Raw genomic sequence first — 12,571 nt, forward strand, 5'->3', positions numbered from 1 at the left:
TGTGTGATGCGAACCCATAACCATTTCAGTTCACAGCATTTCAGCATGAGAAGAAGTCAGTAGGCTACAAACATGAAACGTATCTCCAAGCATCATACCTCAAATCTCTGGTTGCTGACTTTCTTGCCTTTCTTGTTCCAGACAATCTTGGGCTGTGGATCCCCCGTGGCCTGGCACACGAAGGACGCCACTCCCCCCTGGACTCCTGTCTGATCTTCTGGGGTTCGCGTAAACCTGGGGGGTGCTGTGTGGAAAGATGTACACAAAAGTTAAGTGAGGTTCAAACTCCAAATGCTGCTGTTTGAGTCAATGATCTTAATATGACAACCATTCACATTACCATTCTTTAATAACTATTAACACATGAATGTACATATTCTCTAATGGAGTATTGTGCTTTTCTAAATGCACTTAAGCACCAGATTTCCACTTAACATACTACTATAATCTGTCATTCACACACCTGTAGCACTCATGTTTGAGACCTCTGTGTACTGTGTGAAAGGGGAATACCAGATATGTGTGTGGGTGAAAAAAGAGGAAGGACAATGATGCAGTGGCTAGGATGTTTCTTATTTTTCTGATTGTAAAACAAATCAGAGCATCGTTGAACACTGTGGCTGGTTGTGTTTGTGTGTAACAGTGTGAATTCTTGGACTCATGCACCTACAGTATATCTGTCTTTCGGTGTAATCGTGCATGTGGGGTAGCTTTGTGTCTGTGTGTGCATCTTTCTTTTTCTCTACACGTGTGTGCACGTTCCACCATGTTTTCCCCTCTGTCCATGTACCACCAAAGAAGCTTAATATTTCTGTGCCATAAAGGATTTATGAAGACTTACTCCTGACATGACCACTAAAGCCCCTCATTCCGGGGACGCCAACAATATCATAACCACAGCCTCCGCTGGATTGTGACATCACGACATCAAAAAGATTCGGCACGTCAGTCACGGCACGTCACCGCCAGCTCGCCTAATGGCATTCCAGCCAAACCAGAAAATCCCTACTTAAGGGCTTACCGCCAACCGCCCTGACAAAGGGAGAGAAATTGCTTTTTGCTGTTTAAAAGGAGGGAGGGAGAGGGAGAGAAAAGCTAAGCTTTTCAGAGAAGGAGAGACAGAGAGAGAGAGTGAGTGTGTTGAAAGAGTGGGGAAAAACTGAACAGAAGAGCGAGGGAGATAAAGGGCGCGAGTGAGAGGGACAGATGGAGAGCGGAATGGGTAAGGAAGAGAGAGCAGCAGAAGTGGAGGGAGAGAGGAAGATGAGCAGGAGGTGGATACGAGAGACAGAGAGGGTGAGATAAAGCCAGCGAGAGCGAGAGAGAGCGAGCCAGATGTACTGGCAAACATGGTCCGGGAGCCCCAAGCTGCCCAATCACCTCTACACCTCACTGGCTCACGGCCAAATCTACCTCAGTAACTGAATACAACAGTGTGTGTGAGAGTGAGAGTGTGTGTGAGAGAGAAAGTGTGTTTGTGTGTGTGTGCATTTTTGTGTCTGCTGAGTCTCGTCCTCGCATATGCCAGTTTACATACACAAACTATATGTGAGTGTGCTTGTGTGAGTTCATGTATTAGCAGCAAAACGATTAGTCGATTCAACGATTAATCGAGAATTTGCAGACTGTCTCTGCTTTTTACATGATATTTTTGGGGGGTTTTGGACAGCGGGTTGAACACAACAAGCAATTTGAAGATTTGTGATGGTAATTTTTCACTATTTTTTGACATTTTGCATCCGAGCGACTTATCGATTAATCAGAAAAATAGTTGTCAGATTGATAGAATCATCTAAGAATGAAAATAATACAGTATATCATTGCATGCACACAATTTCCACATGCATGCCATGATACTCTATACGTGTGTGTGACGCTTGAGCGAGTGAGCGAATATGAGTGTGCCCATCTGAGAGAGAGAGAGAGAGAGAGAGAGAAAGAGTGAGAGAAAAGAGAGGGAGAGGGAGTGAAACAGAAAGAATGAGGAGCGGGAGAATCGCTCTCTTAATCCTCTTGCTAATCTCTCCCCCACAAAACAAATGAAAAGTGTAAAGCCAGCAGAGCCATACTAAAAGGCACGGTAGATCTTTCAATTGCTTTTTTTTATCTTTCCCCCTCTTCTCTTCATCTCTCCAGCCAGATCCCTCTCTTCATATATCTCCTGTTTAATTGTCTTCTCTTTCTCATATTTTGCCCCCTTTATCTTTCTACCCGCTCCTAATTCTTTGCCACTGAATCACTTCTTTCCCCCCCTTCACAGCTGCTCCCTCTTTCATCCTCCTCCTTGTTACTCTTTCTCCATCTCCTCCCTCCATCTCTGGGGTGTTACATAAGTCTTCCTGTCACATTGACTGACTTAATGAGGAGGGGTGGGGTGGGGGGGTGCAAACCGTATGCTCCGCACTTCTCCCAACTCGCTCTCGCAATTCCTCTTCTCTCTTATTTTTCCTCCTCCCCTCTCTTTATGGGCTCTCATCCTTCCTCTCTCTTTCCCCCTCGTCTCCCTTCCCTTGCTCCGCCACTTTTCCTCCACATTCATCCTCCCTTTTCTATCCTCGTACCGCTGCTCTGCTCTCTATTTATGTTCCTAACGGTCGTGTCTTTTGCCAAGATCATCAGGGTCTTTACGGTCGTGCTGCTTGGTGGGATTGAGCATTGACATTTAGGCTAAGGAAGGGAGGGCTCAAGCTCAAAAGGGCACTTCAATATTTGTAGTGCTTTTAGAGGGCGGAAGGGGATGCCTGCAGGTTTATTATTTCATGGATATAAGATTAAAAAAAGAAGATGGACTTGGAGAATTCACACAAGAACTTGTACTAGGGGGGGTGTTTTGCAGCAGTCACATGCTTAGGTGCTCGTGCTTGTCGCCTCCTCACAGCCTTCCTCTTTTCCTTCAATATGACCCAAGATGGAAGTGAGGGGGAAACCACTGAGTGGGTCAGCGGAGAGAGGTTTAGATGGAATTAGACAGTGCCAATCTTTCCCCTCTTGGTGTGTGTGTGTGTGTGGGATGGACGGAGGGTGGCCTACATAAAGGTCGCCATACAGTGGGATCCGATCTACACAACAGATGGCAGGGATTACAAAGTCAGCTCTCCTCACCGGACCACTTTCGAGTCACGGCTGAAGACGTGTGATAAACTTTGATTCCAGGATGAAAGATCAGCCTTATGTCGTTTTGAAAAAAACAGATATAGATTAAATGCATTTGGGTAGCATAGAACGATGGTGGCCTAGAATAAAAATCTGATTGCATAAATGAGATCGACATTTTTTTCGTTTTGATTTAGTGAACCGGGACAAATGCAACACAATTCCTGGATGAACTCCCCTTAAATGAACCTGCAAACCGCAATGGGGCTATGGAGGTTGAGTGGAGGAGCAGAAAAGACAAATAGCAAGACTAAATGAAACTAATGCCACTTTGTAGGATGCTACAGGGACACACTGTCGCTGGCAGATGCTGTCTTAACCTAGAGGGACACAGCGGGAGAGTTCGGGTTTGTAAGAACAGATGCTAGCACAAACCTTCAGGGAGTATGATTTACGGATATAGTGCATTAAGATTGGAAAATTGTATAAATATAAGAATGAAAAGTACATATTTGGGAGGAAAAACAGATGGATCTAAGCACAAGAGATGCATGTCTCAGGCTGTAAAAGTATAGTTTTAAAAAGTGGGATAAATACCACAGAGAAATGTATGAATATGTGTTGAGCAACACACGATGAGTGAAACGTTTTATCCTGGGGATCCCATATTTGAGGACAGTTTAGATTTAGAAAACATGAGATATATTTGTTGTTATATTATTTGATTTGAATTAGTCTGCTCACTGACTATAAATGTCCATTAAGTGATATAATACTCAAACAAGACATTTGTGTAATTTATTCTGGGAGGCACTGTGATCTGAACAGATCTGTCCCAAAACACTGCAATTTATGTGTCCTCAAGCCTCATCTTATGAGCCCTTAATCACTTAGCTGATCTGATGTGAAAAAAACATAAAGCAGACAGGCCTTTCCCAACAAAGCAAATCAACCAAAAGCAATGGATTTGAAATGGACCCACTCTGTCTGATACCGCAGCTATCAAAGTTACAAATTGGAAAAGAGGAGCTCTGACATGCTGGATTACCAATGAAGTATAAATCACAGATACAAATATGGAATGAGTAAGATTCAGTGTAGTTTTAGCTAAAAGGAGCAGGTATCAATAAGACTTTTAGTTGTTAGTCGTTACTATGGTTTTTCCTGAAATTTTTTTTTTTTTATTTATCTAATAATTATTTTGTACTATTATTTATTTATTCTTTTTTATTTTATTATTAATATTATTATTATTAATATTATTATTATTATTATTATTATTATTATTATTATTATTATTATTATTATTTCTTATACATTTTTTTATTGTAATCATGTGAATTAATTATTTTTAAAAAATTGGCTGATTCAAAATGAATGTTTTGATTATCTCTGTGGAAGATATCTGATGTTTGGTTCCCACTTCAAACAAGACTGGTATGGTGTCTGTGGGTCTATGGTGTCCTAGCAATGACTTGTTGTGAAGTAAAGGCAATGGAACGGGGGATGGAGAAATGTTATCGATGTTATCAATTGTACCTTTATCGGCAACTAATTTCTGCTCCCAGGTTGAGTAGTGGATCATCCCTTCATTGGAGGAAGACGTCACTTGAACTTCAGATAGATATCAGGCGCATACCATTCGGACACATTCATGGATGAACCTGGGGGGTTTCTGAGTCTGTGTGGACACGTGTTCATGTGCATGAATGACTTTTGTTGAGTATTCGTGTCTGTGTGCTGTAAGTTTTGATCACATCTGAAAAGGCTGCTCTGGATGTTGGTACAACTTGCCAAGCATCTGTGCCTGCGCCTCACATTTTCCTGCGTATGTATGTGTGTGTGTGTGTGCTTATGTCGATAGTTAGGCACGTAATGAGCAATTTACAGCCCTTGCCAGGAAAAGATCCAGCTGCATAGTGTTGTATGTGGTGGTGGGCGGTTAGCTGATGACTCCCCGAATGAGAACTGAGCCGGGCTTGTCAGACAAGTTGAGGAACGAGGCCAATATGGAGGCCTGAGCCAGGGCCACGATAGTCAGCCTGGAGAGTGGGTGGGCAGCTCGCCAGAACCATAACTTAAAACACATTAGCATCAAACCGACACATTAAGAGCAAATTATCAGCTGCTCACATTCGTCCTGGAAATGAAACCGGATTGCCGGGGCCAATAAACACGGAGAGACAGCTATCATCCTTCTGCAGCACATACGAGTGTTAATTGGAAAACATTTGGTAAAATGGGGCCATTTCAACATAGAAAATTAAATTATGCACAATTAAGTGCCGTAACTTCTGATAAAACGTCCCACTAAAGATAAGATGCTATTGAAGTTTCATAAAGTTTAAGTGTCCGTCTGTGTCGGCGTCTCGACTCAATCTGGAGTGTTAGATTATTTTACTTCAAACGGGTTTCTTCTCACATATAAAACTGCAGTTGTTTCAGACAACTTCCAGCTGGCGTCACCGAGCATCACTTTTTACAACGACGCAAAAGCAAAAGAATAAAAATGCACTTTTTACTGGCGATAGGAATGCATGTCCAATTAGCATGCCACTTACCCACCATGGCTGCCCCGGGGCCTGGCTAGTGCCGAGTTAATCAGGGTTAATTTGTTAGAAACACAAGGGGAGGAATTAATCAAATGGGGTCTTCTTTTATACACAGATCATTAGAAACACATGGGCTACCCACTGGGTACACAACTTTACTGGGTCAGGGCTGGCTTCCCATAGAGATGAACAGAGGGTTTTCTCAGTGCTGGTCACAGCGTATTACTCGCAGACCGCTGCACGGCTAAGTTAGAGCTAAGCTGATGCTATCCAGGCCTCTTCACAGACGGGTGCACCTGCTAAGCTAATGCTAAGCTAACGCGGGTCAGATCCTGTTACTCGCGGATGGACGCACAGCTATGCTAGATGCTAATAGCCTCACTGCAGCAGGACTGCTTCATTCTCCTTTTGCATCAACGTGGACCTTCCTTCTCTCCTATCTGCCTCACGAATGGATTTACATTCATAGATGATAATGGAGAACTTATTGATGGAGTCCAAAGGGTCGCTGTGCTACAGCTGAATATGAGATTACTGATTTTGAAGGTATATTCTGTGCCCTCTACACAGAATATCAACAGCAGGCGACTCCTAAAGTCAGCGCCGGCAGCAAACATTTGAAATAATAACATAACTGTGACCAGCATTTTAATTTTGTGTGTATATACGACTTCTGCAAATGTTTGTGATGTGACCCATTTCTGTCGCCTTCTATTGGAGAGATATTTGCACTTGATGGAAAGAGGTCGTCAAGCATTTAACGTTTTATTTTTAAGGTTTTAATGTCATATTCCGGATGAGCGTGAGCTGGCACATCATCACCAGAGCTGAGTTTTTTTAACACAATGCAATAAATTATGACCATGAATTATTTAGATAATGACTGAAATTAGTTTTGTTGATAAGTGTGCATGCTAATTAGAAATAAGGAAATTAAAGGACAATTTCAGTGCGATTAGAGTTATGCTCATTTTCTTGTATTCCTTACTCAACATCATTGTCGACTTTTCCCGCAGTGTCGCAGCAGATTTCTTTCTCTTATTTTTTTTAATAAACAACTGTCCGACCATGTTAACCCTCCCGATGTCTTAAGGGTAAAAAATGACCCGTTTATTAGTTTAACAGCAGAGAAAACTTCCTAAATTAATTTGAATGACATTTCCTGGCCTGACCCCAGAATTAGGAAAAGTGAGTCCTCTGCCCCCCCCTCCTTTATCAAATATAAGCTGTACACCATCAGGGTACGAATACTGTCTTTAAGGTTCCCTCCTGCATCTCTAATCCTCAGACATTATATCCCATTTGTTTAATATTTACAAGCAATTTTTACACTTATGTTTTTTGTAAAGTCAGTTTAAACAAACAAGATATGTAACGTGTTAAATAATGAACTTTGGACAAAGCGAGGCAAGCGGTTTCCTCCCGTTTCTCGTCTTTACGCTAAACTAAGCTAAGTTGCTACTGGCAGGTATCGATCTGCTCATCTAAATTAATTCTCTGCATTAAAGCGTATAAGCATATTTCCTTAAATGTTGAGGTATACCTCAACAGATCTCTAAATGACCTTTCTATGCTGTGATGTGAGGCAACATTTCAAAGTATCTGGACTTGTGTTCCATGCATGTAACCTTAGTAACTATAACCATAATCAATAATAAACAACAATCCTTCAAGTCAAAACCGAACTGGGTTTTAATTACTGTTCACCTATAGAGCCTGGAATACGTTTCAAGAGACCATCAAGTTGAAACCATCAGTTTCTTTTGGTAAATTCAAACCTTTTGTTAAATGAATTTGATGTCAAGGTCTGTGAATGCCTTAAATAGTGATACCATAATGTCTTTTAGTTTGAATGTATTATTATTGATATGTTACGATTGATTATTGATGGCTGATGTTTTTGTATTATTTTATGATTTTAAAACACTGTATGTATGATATGGCTATTGATGGTGGATGTTTTTTTAATTTTATTTTTAATTTTATTGTTATTTGATTATGAATTTATTGTATGTATGATATGTAACCAGGGCACTATTGAAAATGAGACCTCGGTCTCAATGGGTCTTCCCTGGCTCAATAAAGGTTAAATAAAAAAAAATAAAAATGAAATGGTAGAAAAGAAATGCAGAAATGACCCCTTAAGACTTAAGCTTGTTGACCAGTGTAACACTGAAGACCTTTTGGTCATTTGATCATCACTTCCCAGTCCACAGGAGAAATCACCCAGTGCCTCCATCATGGTCTGAACTGCCGAGAGCAGATGTTGACATTTTGTACAGCGGTTGGGCAATAATGTCAACCAGGATCGTGCCTTTTCTTTGCACGTTCAGTGAGTCAGGCAAAACCAATCAATCACAGAGAGGAAACACAATCCATCTAAGAAAATAACTGTTTCACACCCTTAACTATTCCCCCCTGGGTAGAAACCTTTTACTTTTGTGACCCTGCCTCTTCATCTCATGCCAGTGAATCCTGACGGTGCCTCATCCATCAGCAACAAGAAGCCATGAAGCTCGCACGAAACCGGATACTTATCGCAATCTAATCTCTTGTCTAATCTAAGCACTACACGGGCTTGCATACATATACATATAAAACAGACAAGTAGGAACATACTCACAGGGACACACACATACATGTGGCACTAAACATAAACCCTCACTGATGCACAAACACACTACGGTATTACAGCTTCTCTGCCTTCTTATATTCTTGCCAGCGAGTGATTTCATCCAACGGAACAAATGTCAAGTCTTGAGCAGATTTATTTACATACCCGAAGTCACGCAACACAAATTCGCCTCAAACCATGTACTGTATCCTGTATGGCACTGGTTCCCAACCTGGGGGTCCCGACCCCACTAAGGGTCGCCAAAGATTAACGGAGGGTGGCGAGACCTTCTCGATTTTAAGGGTTGTAAGACAACTTTTTAATAAAATATAAATCTGGACTATAACTCAGCATTTCATTCATTTCTGTGAAGAAAAATAATCTGAATTGTTATTTTTAAAGTCTTGATTATTATTTAAAATGTAAACAGGATAAGAGGACGGTGAAGACCTGAACACAAGCTATATTCACAGAGTCTTCCTTCTCTGCTAAACAGCCTCATTCTGCACTGGAAAAGTACGCAGTTAAAACCAAAGAGCTAATAGAACAATTGCCAAGCTTAAGGCAGAAGAAAACATTGAATTTGTCAATAAAGAAACCTATTAAGTATCTATGATTGTTAAAAATTGTTAGAAAAGGGGTCCCTTAAAGAAAAAGGTTGGGACCCACTGCTGTATGGTAAGTATGGTACCTTAATAAAGTGTATCAGATGCATCAAATATGAAAAATAAGCTATACTTTGGGTATAGCTTTGTGTGCAGGTGCAGAACTTGTTACAGGGTACAATGCACATTACAACTGGCCCTAAACATACTACAACTTCAGCTAAAACTAAATAACACAGAATATTTTTTTTTTAAATGAACTATTAGCTGATGTAATGCAAAATGTCAAATCTAAAATGAGAAAAACATTTGTGGAAGGACAAGTTGCTTTTTATAGTAACTTCGACCTTTGAACTTAGAACCTGAGGGAAAGCTGAATGAAATACTTGCAGGTAACCAAAGACGGCTCCTGTCGAAGCTCTCGGTGCTCAAGGGCTCCTAAAGTGAGCAAAAGTAGCAGTGCTGTCATTTTGGGAGATTGACCCAACCACCTTTCAGATTCCAGTCAACCTCAAGGCAATGTGAGTTCCGGCAATATGGACGAATGTTGACAGGTCAATCAGTCAGCACATGAGCAAGTTCTGTCTTTCCAATGTTCTACTCAGGCCTAAATATGTCATGTGTGAAAATATCAACTGAGAAAAAATGTGTTTTAAATGATGTCCCTGTTTTTTTTACATCAAGCTTGATGGAAAAAAAAGAAATTGGAAATGTACAGCTTTTACAACACACAATGATGTGATGTAAAAAAGAGATTCACATTACCAAGAGCCTCCCTAGGCAGAATCCTAAACCACGTGTAGTCTGCTTACTAAACCTCACTACAGGGCTGCAACTCAGCATTGCTTTTTTACTGTAGGAGCTGTTTTGTTGTGTTCTGTTTTACACACACACACACACAGACACACACACACACAGAGTTGTAGATCAGCTGGAATTTTTACTGTTACATCCGAGCTGCGAGGGGAAAGACGACAGCTTGTTGGTTTGGGGGCAAACGAGGGTCAGCAGAAAGAACCCTGTTGTTGCCATTGTTTCCCGTCGCCCTGAATGACACGCGGAGAGATGCAGCTTCTTGCGCAGGGGCATCTCGCTGCGAACATGGAGCGGTGGCCCAGTTTGCGACGGGATCAGGGCATTACTCTTAATCCACCAGATAGATGTCATATGCACGCACGCGCACACAAACACACTGAGTAACAAAAATGGTGGCGAGGTAGAAAGAGGCGGAGAGAAAGAGCTAGTAAAAGAGGAATTAAAAAAATAAATAAAAAATGCAATCACACACGCAAAGCTCAGCGCGCTGCTTGTAGTGTCACACCAGCGCTTGTGTGCAGAAAAGCACATATGGTGCTGTGTCATGCGAGGTTTCCAACTATACACATGGGATACTATTCCATCTGATTGCATCTTAATACCCTCAGTCCACTAGTGTGTGTATGGGTGGAACTTGTGTAGCAAGCGTGTGTGTTGATGAAGATTAATAAAAAATGATGCCTCTCTCCAGACGTAGAGGAGGAAAACTATTTTGTCAAACCCTATTATGCATTAAATGTATTCCACTCATTTGGCACTAAGTTTGAGTGAAGATAAGTACAACCGAAAGCAAGTTTGCAGAGTGCATTTAACATTTCAAAACATGTAGACACGCGACGAGCAACAAAGATGTCAGTGTCCCAGCAGCCTCTGTTTGAGCTCTCAACATTCAAATCTCTGAGTCCCCACTGTTGATATTAAAAGAGGCATTGTACGTCATACACAATGAGATAAAAAGAGAGAAGAACAGCCTTTCCTCCATTTCCCCCCTCAAGCCCTCTGTCCCTCCTTTCTCACCAGATTATATGGATGTGCAGAGAAGAGGCAGCGAGCAAGCAGGAAAAGAGCAATGGAGAAAGTCACAGCGAATGAGACGAGGGCACGGGGAAAAAGAAAAATATAGACAGAGGAGACAAAGTACGAATGCTTTCCACCCTCTCTGTGTGTGTTTGTGCTGCTCCCCGAACCGCCATAGAGGAAGTCCGGGAGCATCATCGTTTTGATGGATGACTGGGCCTTTACTGGCCGACCCTGGGACTTACACAGGGGACGAGAGGGCAGGAGGCTGAAAGGAAAACAAGAGTGGTTTGTGGATGTGTGTGCTTTTACTGGGCTCTGTGTGACGCTGTACTTTTAAAACATTGCAGGCCTGGGATGGCTGCCTCAAGCCTATACTTCTGTGTATGTGTGTGTGTGTGTGTGTGTGTGTTACAGGATGGCGATGATATATGTTCAGCATTGTACTGTGCAACCTCAAGCTTGGAGCTACGCTGCATTTTCCTTCCAAAACACAGACTGTAACGCAGATGCTGCATGTTTTATCTGGTTTACAAACATCCTTTTTTACCATACTCACTATGAGATATTTACACTTACGCAACAAGCATTTTCTAAAACAAATATGCAAATCAAAATTCGACTAGACAGCAGTGGTCTCTGATAGAATAACTCCCAGATGTTTAACAGTCTGCGTGGTGAGCTTGAATGACCTCCTCCTCTGTCTCTTCCATTATTCTCTTTCAGTCTATCCCATCTCTTTGTCCTCCCACACTCTCCTTCTGTCTTCATATCTTTTATCCTTAGTCTCACCCCAAATCAGACGCTTTCATCACCGCTGCTGGGAGATTCAAAGCCGCATTTGTCAACCTGACAAATTGGCAGAGAAGTCATGCCTGGCCAGGACTTTTTCTTATACAGGTTGACACCCATACTAAGTATTAGGGCAGGTGGAAAATATTGATACAGTATAGTATCGCAAAGTTTTGCGTGGCAATATTCTATCAACACAGGGACGTCAAGTATCGATCTTTTATGATACAATCTATTAACCTCTTAACAATCCACCGGCCTGCCCATTGCTATTCTGTCTTTCAAAGGTTGTAAGCGGCTCATATGAAACTAAAAAACCTAAGGAATCGATTGGTACCAACCGTGTCATGTCAGCTTGGAGGAACATAAATAATGCGCCAAAGTTACGCAACATTAACTGGAAAAACTGGCATGGCCAGGGGTCCCTTGACCTCTGACCTCGAGATATGTGAATGAAAACTCTGAGATGAACAGAGTGGAAACTGTATCTTATTAAATAAAACAGATGTTTACAACCTGCATAATTGTGTTGAAAAAAAGGTAATAAATTGCAATATATTGCAATAGTCAGCATATCGCAAAATGTTTAAAATCGCACTCAGATCGTATAATGACATAAGTGTCGTGATAATATTGTATCGTGGGGCCTCTGGTGATTCCCACCCCTACTAAGTATGTTTACACGTGCGTTATCAAATGCATTTTAATGTTGAAACTATCTTAAAATATTGCATTTTCCAAACAGAATATCTTTGGTTTTGGACTGTTGGTTGGACAAAACAAGCAATCTGAAGACTTCACCTTATAGACTCTGGGGAATGGTAACAGAAAAATGTCCATCACCATCTCCCAGAGCGACGAGGTGACGTCACTACTTTCTGACATTTTATAGACATAACGATTAATAGAAGAAACAGTTGACAGATTAATCAATAACGGAAAAATAATGAGTAGTTGTAGCCTTAATTGAAATGAGCATTGAGCATACGACTCATAACCAGAATACTAATATTTCTGAGAAATACATTGGACTAGCCACAATCAGGGATCACACACACACACACACACACACACACACACAC

At 41.4% G+C, this 12,571-nt stretch overlaps 1 protein-coding gene across 35 annotated transcripts in view; it reads right to left on the reverse strand.

Annotated features, from left to right (window-relative positions):
- The window catches only part of ptprdb (protein tyrosine phosphatase receptor type Db), a 172,227-nt gene that overhangs the window by 59,869 nt on the left and 99,787 nt on the right, over positions 1 to 12,571 (reverse strand). For all 35 annotated transcript variants that reach the window (XM_037764653.1, XM_037764651.1, XM_037764647.1 and 32 more), the window contains one exon: positions 99 to 244. In XM_037764653.1, the coding sequence (XP_037620581.1) occupies positions 99 to 244 (146 nt within the window). The remainder of the gene's footprint in view (positions 1 to 98; positions 245 to 12,571) is intronic.

Source organism: Sebastes umbrosus, chromosome 3, assembly GCF_015220745.1.
Source record: "Sebastes umbrosus isolate fSebUmb1 chromosome 3, fSebUmb1.pri, whole genome shotgun sequence".
Taxonomy (NCBI): Eukaryota; Metazoa; Chordata; class Actinopteri; order Perciformes; family Sebastidae; genus Sebastes; species Sebastes umbrosus.